General features: G+C 38.8%; 1 protein-coding gene across 1 annotated transcript in view; it reads left to right on the top strand.

The window, feature by feature from the left end:
• The window catches only part of LOC137641479 (PAX3- and PAX7-binding protein 1-like), a 165,356-nt gene that overhangs the window by 90,539 nt on the left and 58,993 nt on the right, over positions 1-15,824 (top strand). The window contains exon 9 of the mRNA XM_068374084.1: positions 13,592-13,715. Within this exon, the coding sequence (XP_068230185.1) occupies positions 13,592-13,715 (124 nt within the window). The remainder of the gene's footprint in view (positions 1-13,591; positions 13,716-15,824) is intronic.

Below are 15,824 nucleotides of genomic sequence, written 5' to 3'. Positions count from 1 at the left end.
CAGTACTGGCTATCTACTTTACTAATATGTATCATTCTTACTCGACCAACCCCCACTAGATTAGTGGCAATTGGCGGGAGAACAGGATCCCTCCCCTTCATAGCAAAACCGTGCAAGCAGTTGCACGTCTTGACATCATCTCGAGATTGTTTTCTTGCTACGCAATCTCCCGACCCCTTGAGACGAACTGGTAGACGAGAACCTCCACAAAGAGGTCAATCTTCTCTTTCCCCCTTTGGAACTGGTGCTTTCTTCGGATGCATCAAAAGAAGGTGGGAGGGGGCCACCCATATGCTGCACCAATCCATCTTCGTCCTTTGCCCCGAATCATAAAAATACTAGCATATTGCTCTCTTAGAGAACCATCTAGCAGTAGAAATACTCAGATGAACAAAAGACAGCTAGGTGTCCCCATACGCTTGCGTTATTCCTGACAACAGGAATGTGCTTGCAGACAATCTGAGCAGGGCGACTTAGATATTAGGCTCCGAGTGTCTTTGAATCATCTAGTAGCCGACAAAGTCTTAACTTTGTGGGGTTCCTCAACTGTGGACCTGTTTACAATTTCCCTGGACTTCAGGCTCCCGCTCGACTGTTCCCCAGTCCCCGGACTCCCAGGCTCTCGAGCAAGATGTATTTCAACAACGTTGGGATAGCTTAGACATGTACGCATTTCACCCGTTCGGTCTGGTGAGAAAGTCCTCAACCATATGAGAATAAGCAAAAACTTATCAATGACTCCAATAGCTCCAATATGGCATCATGCAGATGCAGCTTCCGAGGGAACTTCTTCTACGACACAATCTACTAAAACAGCCACATGCCAACATGTTTCACAAAGCTGTAGCTTCACTTCGATTTCATGCCTGGAAACTGTCCAGCACCTCCTCTTTTTGAGAGGATTTTCGCAACGAGTTGCGGAAAAGATGTCTTGACACCTTAGACGCTTTTCAGCGTAAGTCTTCCAGGCGAAGAGGTCAGTTTTTTGTGACTGATGTCGTGGAAAGGGTATCACTACCCTCGATGCCTCTACTCATACAAAGTTTTGAGATGACTCGTCCCCAGTTGGAATTTAGACCACCTCCTTGGAATGCAGTTTGGGGCCTTCAGTCTCTGAAGGTGCCTATCTAAAAACCTTTATGCCAGACAACAGATCGGCTCCTTACATGAAAGGCGGTTTTTCTACTTGCTTCGGTCAAGAGAGTTAGTGAGTTGCGTGATCTGTCTTCTGATGTCTCCTCCTTAAGGAGATGTGAAGTAATTCTCAGCTTCGTCCCTGAGTTCATTGCTAAGACTCAAAATTAGGGTGTGCTGTACCCTAGGTTCAGCCCATTCCGGATGGGAAATCTTTGTTTTGTAACCGAAGACTCAGACCAACTGGGTCTTTGCCCAGTGAGGAGTCTGAGGCGTTACCTTGAAAGAACGGCAGCAGCTCGTCCCCGTGTGTCAACACTGTTTGGCAGCACAGGGAAGGTCAAGAGGAGGCTCACAAGGATTACCTCTTCCTCCTGGATTCAGAAGGCAACTGAGTTTTTTCTCAATCCAGACCCTCCTCCTTCCAAGCGACCTGGAGCTCATGATGTCAGGGGCATTGCAACATCCCTGGCATTCATAAAGAACTACTCCGTGGCACAGGTACTGCGAGAGGGTGTGTGGAAACTTCAAACAATGTTTACCGCCCACTACCTGCAAGACGTAACCCACAAGAACTGGACACGTTCTCCATAGGTCCTGTGGTGGCTGCACAACAAGTGGTCTAAAACACCTGAAGCTCCTTGATGGACAAATAGCAGAGGATTGAGGGCTGAGGTTACCTCTCCTCTCCCTGGGAAAAACTGTAACATGGTCCCTCTGCACAAGCTGACCTCACCTCTCTGCAGGTAAGACTCATTTCACTTTTATATCCTAAGTTTAGAAATAATACTTAGTTGCTTCCCCAATACCTCTTTAAGGGAGGGTATGGGGTAAATTTTAAGGAATCTCGGATATGTATTCAAGTTTTTACGTTATAGACCAGCCTTGTAGCTGGTTTCACAAACACACAAACTTCTGCTGGCTCCTAATAGCGCTTGGCTGTAATAGGGCATCGCACGAGAATTTAGCGAGGTTAGGTTTCCTACTACAGTACTTCTGGCTTGCCGAAGTAGAGAGAACCCAGGGTCAAAATATCAAAGCCAGTTGGTAAAGGACTTCCTCCTTCCTAAGAGTGAGTACCCAGTATAAATACAGTAGTGGAAGATTTGTATTTGTGCTGGAACAAAAATTTTTTTGATAATTTGTATTTTTCCTAGCATACAAACATTCCACTTGTTTATACAAACATTCCACTTGTTTATACACACTGTCCCCTAAGAAGTCCTACCATTAAGCAAAGTGGTTACTCAACCCATGTGTGTGAGTGAGCGGGGTAGCTTGGCTACCCCCACCCGCTAACTTGCAGGTGTGGTAGTTATCCCTCACTTAAAATTATCATGGCTACTTCAGCTTCGCCATAAACAATATACCCAATATAGATAGTGGAATGTATGTAAGCTAGGAAAAATACAAATTATTACAAATTTGTCATTTTTCTGATATGTAAATTTGGAATTGTTAGGTATGCCCTTTAGAACAGTAACTAGGGAAATTCCATATTATGATGTTGAATTTAAATGTTATAGAGTTCTTTAGAAATCTATGCCAAAAAAACTGTAACGATGTCCTGCAGCGTGCATTACACATTTCATTTCCATACTGAACCATATTTTTTTCATGTTTTGTGCCAGACAGTTTCCTTTGTGCTGTATAAAGAATTAATTTCTTGACTCATCCAAATACACTTGGTGTTTAAGTTTTCTGTTCCAAATACTTTTGATTTCTTAGTAAATTAAATGATGAACATTTCATCTCTTATTGAAATTATACATTATTTCAGTGCTTAAATAACTAAAGGTTTTATGTGAATTTCTGCTCCATGAGAAATCTTTATAAGATTAAACTGTAGGCAGATAGCATTATTTGCTATCTACATTGATTATGTTTTATGGATCTTGGGTCATGTATAGTGTTGAGTAACAAAACATGAAGGGGTTAACTGACGACGTACTCAATTAGAACAACTAGAATATGTACTGTTTTGTTTTCTCAAGGCTTTATTAAAGAGCAACATTTTTACCCAGATCTAAGTTTTCAAAGTAGCCTTTCGTAGGGTAGGCCAAGTAGTAAATTTTCCCCAGCATAGAGCACATTAATGTGGTACCTCAGTCTACATATACATTGAAATTAATCCAATTTGGTATACTGTACTGTACATCTTGATTGGGCACGAAAAAACCTGGTATACGTCGGTTGCTTGGAATACAACTTGAGTGCTAGAACTTTTATGGGTCCAAGTGAGTTTCTAAGTGACACACTACCTTGTCTATGCTTCTGCTCACGCTTGAACCAAAGCCACAAGCATCAGTATCCCCATAGTTCTCGTTCACAGAACAACCCCTGCTGTATTTGATAGTGAATGACTTTTATGAAACCCCTGACGTTCATAGTGCTTCTTTCTCAAAACTGTTTAAATGCAGATGTCTACCCTAAAATAAGAATTTTCCATTTTCTTTCCTTGCTAAATGTCTTGCCCACTAGCTAACAATTGAGTTAATCAGGAGGTTGATGGCAACTAACTGGATTTTTCACTTGAATTTTTATATTTTCTGTGAATTTATTAATCATGGCAAACACAAGTAACAAAGAAAATTTTTTGATTACTGCGAATGGAAAAAAAAGATTGTTGAAAAGTATGAAGAGGCATATACGATATATACGTGAAGTTTTATTGGAAGGGGACTCTCCTTACAAACAATGAGATTTTATCCCCTCCCTCCCCACCATTCTCATAGGTATTTAACTCTTCAAAGTAAGGTGAAGCATTTAAATTTTATATAATATACCATATATAATATCCTTTTATTTTTCTTACATAAAAGTAAATTCATTATCCATTTTCCCTCTATATCTAATGGGAGAAATGTGTTTGGTATAAGTCCAAGGTTCTGGAATTTATTAAGGGCATACTAAAGTACAACTGTATAGTATTTATGTTCTTTAAGTCATGGAGTTTATTTATTTAGATGATGCTGCCTCCATTGAAGTCTTAATGAGGATTTAGTGGAACAGGGCTATGGAGAAGCAATCATCATTGTCATAGATACTGTACAGTGAAAATTCAATGAAGAGAAACTGAATCTGTCTTCTTTCTTGTATGTACTGTATGCTCAAGAATTTATTTGATAAACAAAGTGTTGTCTAGTTAAAGACATTCCTTTTCCGAATGAACATGAGAAGAGATGCAGAGATACTGCCACTAGGTAAACAGTACAAGGAAGCTTTATGAAGGGCTTGGATGGAATGCATAATATTTTATAAGCTCTCTTCCTAGTGAACAGGAAGAACTGGTTCACCATTCAATCTCTAGTCATATCACATGCATTGTTGTCCTGTACAAAATTTTTACCCATTAAGTTTACAAAGGAACTACAAAAATTTGCCTGCACTTCTGAAAGTACACTAGGACTTGACTGGTAATATGGCTGTAGAGAACCATAAGTAACACCGTTGCAGTGGCATTCATTAGTAATGCTAGAAGTTATTAGCTAGGACAATGATAGCTCATGGATTTTTATGGGATTTCCAAAAAGATTCATAGCATTATCTTTGAAAATGTTGATGACATTGTTTGATACTCTTTTTTTATATGATATTTTTCTACAGACCAGTAACTAGTGTTGATGGCTCTATTTGCTACTGCCTTGTTTTGTTGATATTTTTCTACAAATTTCAACAATTCCTCTAATTTCCCTTACATTTATTAATTACTGAACTAAGAACATCATCCCACCTCTCTTCCTTCTCAGCAGATATTTCCTCACCTACAGGCTATTGCTGCTCCTTCTAAAGGTCTTATCTTGTGTGGTGAGCTGTGTAACGTGTTCCTCCATTTTCTTCTCATTATTGTTGTCATTGATGTCTCCAGTGATTCAACCCTGTGGTCTTGCTAAGAGATGCAATGATGTCAACTGCACGCTGAGGCTCAAAAGCTTTGAAGTCCATCTGTGATACAGTCGGCCTTAACTTCCATGCAATGCTTATTGTTTTGAGAGTTATCCCCAGAATTTATCTATGAGAGCTACGGAATAGAGAATGTTGATATGGTTCTTTTAGGACTCTCTTGAGGTTTAAACTCCATATCAGCAGTGATTATACAGCAGCACATATGGAAGTGTTTTTGTGTAGAGGTTCTTGAAGGTTTATATTATTATTTGGGGGCAAGAACTTTATAGTAATGGAGCTCTACCCTTCCAGCCAGCAACTCATCCTCCAATCCTGGAAGAGGAGGAGGCATATTGTCTATGGGGAAGTGGGACTTATTCGTAGCTGTTGTTCACACTGGGCCCAAGCACTCTATGAACCCATTCTATGAAAAACTGCATGTTATCTAGGCTTTGCTGTTGATCCTCCACATTACATTTTAAGTTATTCTCTATGTGTAACTTTGGGTTTTCTGAATAGTAACAAGCAAGGAATAAAGTTCCTTCTTGCATTCCCACACTAATACAGAGTTAGCCTATCCTTCATAGGCATGTGCACCAGTAAGGCCCTCTTTGGTCTTTTTTTCCCAACTATAATTTAAAGCTACCCAAAAGTTAGTTATTGTTCATAATACTTCCCATATCTACTGAGTTCATGGCACTATACTGAATGTTTATCCGTTTTTGTTCCACCTTTGTTGAAATACTCTTATGTGTGGATTCCATGAGTCTCCTTTGGTCTTTATCTTTTAGTGGTGTCTTTGCTTTTCCCCACAATAGAAGTATTGTTTAGATCCCTTTCAAATGATGTTGCAGTTTTTCATCATCCATAAGCTTTGTTTCATTTGTGAATTCTGTTAGCTGTCGTTGTATCTGCTTTCTAGAACTATACTTCAGCTACAGAGGATTGACTGATGGAGCTTAGAGCTGTTGCCATATTTTCTTATTGGAGATTAGCTCTTTAGCCAAATTTTATGCCAATAGGGTGAAAATCTGTTAGATGTGATTTGTTAGATGTGATTTTTTTTTTTTTTTTTTCATTTTTGAACAACTGACCAGTTTCATGTAAAATGTGGTTGTGCTGCTAATCACAGTACAGAAGATTCTCAAATTCCTTGTAGCTGGACTATAGTTCATGCTATTCCCTTTGTTGAGAATCAGCATCCATATTCTGTTTATGTACCAATTGACACACCCCAGTGCCAAGTGTCTCATTTAAACCTTATGAAGATCTTCTAGGCAATATTGTGTTCATAAGTTTAGAAGTGGCTTTAATACCGCTTTGAAGTACCATGAATATCGGCTGTTTTTTTTTCCAATTTTATAGTTATTAATTTGTGTACCCATCAATGCTTTTTTATTATGTTCTGTTTTATTCTTTTGTCATTTTCTATTATTTCATGTGATCATTTTGCTTTCCATAAGTGTATTCAGGAAGTCAATGGCCTTTGATTTTGTTTCCAATGAAGAGTCAAATTCTGCTGAATAGTAAATCCATAGACTATGTGAGGAAGAACTTTGTTGAAAATTCTATAGTTGTTATTATACCCTGAAACTTACCTTTAAAGTTATGCACTAAGAATTTTTATGTTCCCCTTTTTAATTACCTGGTGTTTCAATTTGTTAACTATGGAAAACCTGATTAATCCAATAAGAATCATCTAAGTTTTTTCTTATATGAATTGTGTTGACTATTCCAGTGATGTACTAATGTTCATTCTCTTTAAACCTAGACCAGGTCAGAAAAGTATTGTTTTATTTTTGGTGTAACTCCCCTATAATATTTAATTCCAACCTGTCCCTTTGCTTAACAATGACATAATTGAGTAAAGTTAATTAATTCAAGTCCTTTATCAGTTTTTTATTTTTGTGCTCTTGATACATTATTGAAGAAATTATGGTTAGAAAAGGTCAAGCAGATATTGATGTTGAACGTGTCAGTTACCCATTTTTTTTGCAAGTCCTGTACTACAGTATATATATCTTCATTTTCATTTACTTCTTGTTAATGAATTTAATCAGGGGAAATATCATTAGTATGGTAGTTAGGTAATTAAGACTCATTCTGTTACAGTTTTGCTGTGCCTCATTTAAATGATTTTTCATTTGTCAGAATACAGTATTTCATATACAGTAGTGAGATACTGCACACACACACACACACACACACACACACACACACACACACACACACAACCCTTCCCACCCCCTCCTTTCCTAACTACAACCCCGTGGTTTGGCATTTTGTGGAGATTGTGGTTTCTGAGTGTACCTCTTGGGGTACCCCCCTCTCACCAGGGTATGACTACTCTCTCTCCCATCTTACCGGAGGGACGTGGATAGACTGCTCAGCGTAACAGGAAAGAAATATATTCGTATAAATAGCCAGACACTTGTACTACATTATATCGGGGAGGATGATTTTTTTTAGTATCCAGACATACAGTAAGTTTATATGATACAAAAGACATTAACCACGAGTTGCATTTTCCTGCAGTGAAATGACGTCCACTCATATTATAATAGGTAGAAAAAAATGCTCCTACACCTGGACTGACCTAATCTAGTTGCCACTGTACCTTGTCCCATCATCGTCTGTTCAATGTTTAAACAAATACAGGGATAAGTGATTGGAATGCCCCTCTATTATTAATTGGGTTATTTATTGAAGACCTTGCATATTCGATGCAATCCATTAACCCTAAATTGCCTAATAAGGCTGGGATTACAAAAACTATGCTTATCTTGGAACCTGTTACTGTTAAGGCATCATTGCAAGTGTTTACTAACTCCAGGAGACATATGGGGTGCTTTTATTTCTGGTGCAGAATATTGTAAAGCAATAGATGGTATCAAATAAAGAGTTGGGATGCCCATCTTGATAACCACCACAGAGGACACCATGTTGCTCTTAATTCATTGTGTTGCCATTGATAGAAAAAAGACTCGGTAAGCTTGAACCAAATCCTGCGGTTGTCATGGTGTTTCTATAGAGCATCTATAAGGCTCTTTGGTTTGGTGGCTCCTGCAATTTTTGAACCTATTGGCAGACATATTGGGGTCTTCGGACTTGTGATGAAAACTTGAAAACAGACCAACATCTTCCAGTTTCATAACAGGCTATAGGCTGTCACTCTTCACACATGGAGGCTATTTTTGTAAGAGGCAGGAGATCCAAAAGAAACCTGTATCAGGGAAATTGATTGAAGGTTGCCTTTTGGTAAGACCAAATGGGCACTTTTGCACTCGACCATTAACGAATACATGTCAGACCTCACCTGAGGACTCAGAAAATACCTAGACAATGGCAACAAAAGGGCTCTTCAGACTTGACAAGGTATTTGAGTAATTTCTTTCCAAAGTCAAAAGATAGACCTTCCAGCTGGGACCTGTCCATATTGCTCAAAAAGCTTTTCCAGACATATATGTGAGCCTCTTGCTGGCCTTGGCCTACTATAAGAGTAGGTGAATTTCACTCCTCTTTGGATGTCGTTTACCATGCAATGTCTGGACTCCACTGGACCTTTCCTTTATCCAGAGTTTTATGGCCCAAACCCAAAATGTCAGGTCCCTCAAATGACACAACTCTTCCTTTCATCATCCCATTCCTAATGGCAGCATAAGTGTAGAATTAATTTCTATATCCCATTGGAGCTTGAAGAGAATACCTACAAAGGATATGAGCCACTCTCTCCTGGGACTTTCCTTGTATACAGGCTAGAGAAGAAACCTTGTTTCCAAAAATGATATGTCATTCTTGATCAGACAAATGATTATCAAGGTGTATAAGTGGCTTTCCAGGCAGAACCTAGCCCAGACGAAGGTGAATGCATTCAAGGTACTGTATTTATAGTTTCTAAAATCCTTTGGTGGCCTTGAAGAATAACAATTAATGGCCAAGCTTTACTTCTGCCCAATACGAAGGGACAGTCTTCTCAACATTAGAATAGACTTCATTCCCCTTGTGGCACATGAAGGCCTACCTTTTTCTCTAGTGATCCAGGGAAAGTATCTATCCTTAACCCTCTGGTGATTTTGGCTGTGAAAAATTGCTGCCAGGCAAATGACTTTAGTCCAGTGATCAGTGACGTGTCAACCTACTTAAGTTGACGCTTCATAGCGTAACTAACAAAGGAAAGGAATATAGATACAGTATAAAGATATTGAAAATTGCATTAGAAAGCTGGAGGAATTTTTTATATAGCACTTATGATTACTTGATCTTCAGAGGTCTTTAGTATTTGGGAATTTAGGTCTATATGCTTTCTTTTGAGTAAACTTGAACCACAGACTGATATCCAACTCCTTGCTCACTGTGCCACCATTCTCAGGTTTGTTCTTAATCCTGCAGCACAAAGGGCCTGAATGGGGTTCCTTGTCTAATCAGGGCAGCAAACTTCCACATTTATGCTGAGGCCTGGGTATCTTATGTTTCTATCTCGCCTTTATTGGTCCTTCATAGCATTTAGAATGGTCACAAAGCAATAAAGAACTGATATTAAGATAAACACTAGGCTGTGCAAAACCAAAGATGTTAAGAAAAAAATTGACAGCCAAATTTTTCAATAGCTGCAAACCCACCCTGAAACATGTACACAAATTTCATAAACAAAGCACTGCATAGGCTAAGCTTTGGGATTAAAGGAAGAAAAGAATTTTGTGATATTTAAAAATCTAGTTTTTTCTAAATCTGGCCAAAATCACTTTTATCTAAAGATCACACATTTAATCAGGGTAATTAAGAATTAGATGGAAAAATTTTGTGTCAGTGTTGTGCAAAAGGTCATTGCATGCAGATGACCGGAGATAGTGTAATTATTCTTCACTAGTTCGAGTGATTACAGCGGTGCTGCTAGTGTTTGTTTTAACCTTTTATTGTGTCAGTGGACACCAATTCATGGTGGATAAAGGCAACCTATTATTAAGGGTTGTATTGTGAGCAAATAGATTTTGACAAGCTGTTAATTCATAGTAACCATATAGTAATGAAATTAGAGGATAATATAGTTACTCATTTTAGTTCATGGCCCGAAAGAATGGAAACTGCACATTTGATTGACTTTGAATGAATTTTGAGTGCTGCATTATCTAAATAGTTTTAGTATTTTAGTCCGAGTCTTGTTCATTCGCCTCTCATAAGAAAGTTGCGTAATGTGATTTTATAATTAACTAGTCTGTGTATTACAAGTGAAAATTAAATACGAGAAAGCTTAATTTGTTATCATCTCCAATTAATTTACACAAATATTTTTGGGTTCATTATATGAGAAGGATGTCAAAATATCTCATTAATAGAATTTTTGAATGATTTTTGTTATCAAATTACATCAATCGTCTATATCCTTATTAAATTCATTAGGTTAAGTAAGATATTAGAAATTCCATTAGGGTAACTCTTATTTTTAATGGAAGTACTCCACTAGATACATAAATATAGGAACTTCAGGCTGCTGAGAGAATGCATTAATAATGAAGGAAGTTGAAAGTTTACCACTTTTGGTCAATGTTAGTATTAGAATGTTAAATTCAAAGGAAAACTATAATCAGTATTTTCCAGTCATTACAGGTAAGTAGTTTTTATATGGTGAGTGTTGATAACGTACTGAGAGAATAAACGTAGACAATTATAAGTTTTATGTAATTTTGATAAGGCATTGGTGGTTGTAATGGTTAAGTAATTAACCATACAGTGAGTCAAATTACTACCCTGAATGCTCGTTAATGTTTGGTAAAAGTTGAAGCTAGATAAGTTGTATGGTGATGCTGGGCAGCATGGGGGAAAGAGGCCGAAAGAAATATGTAAAAATTTTAAGGTGAATAGCAGTTGTATGGGTCTCGAGGGATACTTCAGAGGGCCATTTAGTATTACCTGCAAATTGCTGCTAAAGGGATATGTAGGCAGCATGCCCTTTCAGGGATAAAAGTGTTCGGATCATTTGGTATTCTTACTCCTTAAGTTGTACTTCAATTTCTAATTTTGTTGTTTTCTCAAGTGATCATCCTGTCAATTTAGGTATTCATACTTGGTAGAAAATATTTGTGTTGAAGTGTACTTATGAGTTTCAGAAGCATTATACAATACTGTATACTCATGGGAAAGGTCTTTTAATGACTGAAATGCTTTTTCAAAATGAAATTTGTTCTAAAAATATAAACTAATTTTTATATAGCTTTATGCTTTGAATTAGTGACAAAATGTGTACTATCTTAGATTGACTTGAAAAGTCATAATACCATAGTTTGTGATAGAACATTTGTAGTTTCATCTCAAGGAACATTGTAGAAAGCTGTAGGAAATAATTTCCCTCTTGTAAATTTGCTCTATCCCTTACATCTGTTAATGTAAGTGATACCACATACAATATGTTATATGTAGTCCGCTACGTAGTACTGTACTAAAGATCATTTGCAGCATCAGCTGTATTACTGTCTACATTTAACCTTCCTTCTGTTGCATTCAGTCTCTATGCTTTACTGTTTTCACTTCTTATTCAAGAATAAATCTTTTGAGAAAGCCTCTTCTAAGTGTGTCTACATTAAACTGTGGTCCCATTAAACTAATTTGTAGTAATGCGTTCTTGTTGATTGTAGGAGTTTTCACATCTGAATTGGGGGCAACTTTGGAATTGTTGGCATTTAAATTTTCCTCCTTTTTAAGAGTGCTTATATCCTTCTAGGCTTGGAATTAGTTGATGGACTTGGTTGCATAAATCAAAACTGTTTAAAACAGGGATAAGCAGATTCTTGAGAAGTATATCTTGCATTGTGTCTGGAAATCAAGTTTGGCTAGAAGTTATATTGTCGGGATTTTGCCGTAGAAACACTTTGAATTGACTATTCAGTATTAAATACAGACATGACACCCCAAGGAAAGGAGGATCAGAATAGCCCATCTGTAGAAGACCAAAGGAAGGGTCTTTACAACTTGAAATGGTCAATGCTAAAAGGATAATTAGAAAATGATGGTTCTGTACAACAAAGAAGTCCGCACGATAGAAATCAAAGCTGAGAAATTTATAGAACAGAGAATGGTAAAAAAAAAATCAGCTGAATGGCCGTTATAAATGGTGTAATACAGTACTAGTCTTGGGTAATACCATAGCCTTTGTACTATGGTCTTCCACTGACTTGGGTTAGAGTTCTCTTTGTTGAGGGTACACTCGGGCTCTGTTCTATATGTTAACTTATTTCCTTTCCTCACTGGGATATTTTCCCTGCTTTTCCAACTAGGGTTGTAGCTTAGCTAGTAATGATAATAATGAATGGGACTCCACGTAAGTTGATTGGAAGAGATGACTCGATAAACTAAATATACAGAAGAGTAGTTGGAACACCATGAGGAAACTGAATACTGATTGATTACCACAAAGTTGCATCTGAAATGGTGGAGACATAAAAGAGTAGTCAATGAATAGAAATTTAAAATGTTGGAAACATGACATGAATACCAAAAAGTCAGCCAGTACAATTGTGGAAAACCAGTAGGATTAACATAAGTTTTAAATGCTAATAAAATTGGCAGTGGAGCAGGCAGTGAAAATATGGAACCAACCAAATAGTGGCTCAATGGACAGGAAGTAGAATTACAAATGGGTAGAATTCAAGAGAATGGTTGTCCATCACAACACTTAAAAACTAGCAACATGGAGACCAATATAAGGTTTATCTGAAAAGCATCATGTAAGGAAAAGAAGTAAATGAGTTGGCAGACCAGCTGTCTGATTTCCTTTCCTTTGGCCATATTTCAGCTTTCTCTGTTCTGATCAGGTAAATGGAAAAATGTATAGGATGCTTTCAATATTAGTCTTATGGAATAAGATTTGGTGCATATACGTCACTTAATAAATATGAAAAAAAATTAAAATTACCCAACTCCAACGTGTATAGGTGTTAAATTGAAATAGAAGATTCTGACATTTCATTAAGAGACCTTTTCCAATACCTGTATATGGTATAATGTTTTTATATAAGTGACAACCAATGCAAGAATAATAAGAAATTTTCTACTATTTCTCACAGTTTGGGCCAGTTTTCAGTACTGATGAAAAGATGATAAATGTTAATAACTGAAATTTTCCTCCTAGATCTTTATCTTTCATTTGTACATGCCTTTTTTAGATATGAATGTTAGATGTTTATGTCAACTAGGAAACTTTTACAAATTTTGTATGAATAAAGTAAGTTCCTTTTATAGTACAAAACAGTTTTACATAATATGGTTTTTCATTGTTGTCAAATGTGGGCTGGAATTCTCAATTTTTCTACTTCAGGCACATTTTTTATATGTCAATCACTGATCTGCAACTTGAAGTACATAGCCTTTTATTATGTTTGATTTGGTAACAGGTTCATTTATATACAACAGTGTTTAGGTGTACTATTCTGAAATTTAAACATCCTTGGGTGTTTAATTTTCAGAGATTTATATCATCATTAAGTATTATTTTTTCTAATTTGTTCAGGACCACCACTTCATAGGTACTTTAATTCCATATAAAAAATAACAAATGATAACCGTATTTTTCTCTCGGTAGGTACCCTTGATTCAGGCTTTGCAAGAGCAGGTGTACATTCTCTACCGTCAGCGTGCGCAAAAACTAGTTCAGCGACGCCGCTTAGATGTCAGGGACCAAAATGACGAATTTTCACCATTTGCAGGTTTGTTATAAGGATTTTTAAATCATTAGGTCTAGGAAGTATTTAGGGCTTAAAACAATAATGTTTATTGAATCCTAAAGAGAATATCTGATTTGATAAATGTTTGATTGGTGTACCTATTTGAAAGGTCATAACCCATTTATTGTGCTGCTCTTTTACAGCTCTGTTTAATTAGTAAAAAACGAATTAAGTTGGTAGGTACTTGTAGTAAATAGATATCCACAATATCTAACATTTTCTATTCCCAAGACCATATTTACATTAACCATTAGGGTTGTTAACGAGGCCTCAAAGTTCTTCAGGTATGTTCCAACATAATTGACATAATTTCCTTATTCCTATGCGGATAGAATCTTCTGAGTCCCTTATATGGTTACTGCTAATCGTGTTTACTACGCCCGGGCAATAAAAATTTGGTAGATTGCGTCATGCCTTGTGCTGGGTAAACGCATGCACATGCGCAAGGAGCAAGGAGGAGGTTGCTCACAGCGTCTCCCCACTACACTGCTGGTCGCGAAGGAAGAGGTTGTTCTTTCACCTATCAACGATCGAGCCTTTTACACTCATCCCGCCTACCCTTTTAGTGTTTAGCGCTTTTGACTTGTGTTTGTTCCGTAACTGGAATACAAACCAAGCTATTTAATAGGGGGGTATTACTTTCAGCGTAGCTAAAATGACGAGCCATTAAAATTTAACGAGGGTTTACTGCCCACACCGATAGTTAGCGGGGGTAGGGGAGGGTAGCTTGCTACCCCCCCCCCCCCCCACACACACACACCTGTGCTTGAACTCACTTTGCTCTCGGCTCGGATGGTAGTCATCCTCGCCGCTCATTGGTAGCCATTAATGCTTTTTTTGCTTTCTCTTTTTGACAGTTTTGTGTGTGAAGTTGGCCTCTGCTATTATGCGCACCTGCCCTGGATTACCCGACCGCCCCTGTGGAACTTTCATGTCGGCGGTCGAGACAGACCCTCACGCCCTTTGCCCTTCCTGTAGAGGTCAACGGTGTGATAGTGATAATAAGCGTAGTGAGTGCAGGGAATGGTCTACCTCCCAGTGGGAGAGGTTTTCACGGCGACGGAAGAAGTCCAGACGGGATATTTCTCCTTCGAAGGCAAGGTTTCTTTGAAAGGAGAAAAACCCAAGGCCTCTTCTTCCGTTGCTTAAACCTCCTCCGAAGCTCCCACTCGATCGGTCTCTTTCGAGAAACCGTCGAGTGGTAGTGTAGACCGTTGTGCTGTTTTCCAAGCTCGGGGTTCGAGAGATGGCGTTGCCTCCCCTAGCGAGGCAGCTCCACCTCTCCCCCGGGGGTGGATTTGTCACTAATCCATCTTTTCCAGCTTTGGTCTTCCTTGGGGCTTGAGGGTTCGCCCTCCAAGGAAGTCTTACTTGACTAAATCCGATTGGGTCCCGCTGTCAAGCAATCGCTGCCTCCGGCAGAGGTTGATCCTCTGTCGATTGTCGACGTTGTGGTGTCAGAGGTATCCAATGCGGTATCTCCTACTACCTCTGCCTCTTCAAACCCCACAGTAGCTGAAGGCTTAGTTTCTCGCGTTCCTGTTCGACCAACGAGGGAGAAACTAAGTCCAACAGTCTCTTGCTAGTGTTTCTCCTCGGGGAGTTCACTTACAGAGACTCCTCTTCGGAGGACTGCAGAAGGTCAGCTTGCTGATCCAATGGCCCTCAGAGGCGTATTCGTCGCAAGGCTCGCCTTCCTCTGCCAGAGAGGCCTTCCTTCACCTGCGGTGAGGAGGCACCTCTTTGGTTCTACATCTTCGTTGCAGTCCCCCGCAGAGGAGCCTCATCAGCGATCACCGACTGTTCCTGCTTTGGTCCTGGACCTCTCAGCGGATCGTTCGCGATCCCCTTTGGTGGAAGGTCGTCCTTTCAAAGGACACGTCGACCTTCCACCCGTCAGACCTGCTGACCTGCCGTCACCGTTCCTGAGTGCTGATGCGCGCTACGCGCCGACGAAACCTGACCTCCACGCTCATCAGGCATCATGTAACCCTAATACAGGGCATCAAGGGCGTATGCGCCAACGCGCACGTACTTCCCTCACGCGCTATGCCAGCAAAGTAGAGCATACGCACCCACGTTCTCCTGCTC

The sequence above is a fragment of the Palaemon carinicauda genome, chromosome 5 (assembly GCF_036898095.1).
Source record: "Palaemon carinicauda isolate YSFRI2023 chromosome 5, ASM3689809v2, whole genome shotgun sequence".
NCBI lineage: Eukaryota > Metazoa > Arthropoda > Malacostraca > Decapoda > Palaemonidae > Palaemon > Palaemon carinicauda.
The sequence above is the reverse complement of the archived record's forward strand: the minus strand, read 5'-3'. Positions and strand labels throughout refer to the sequence as shown.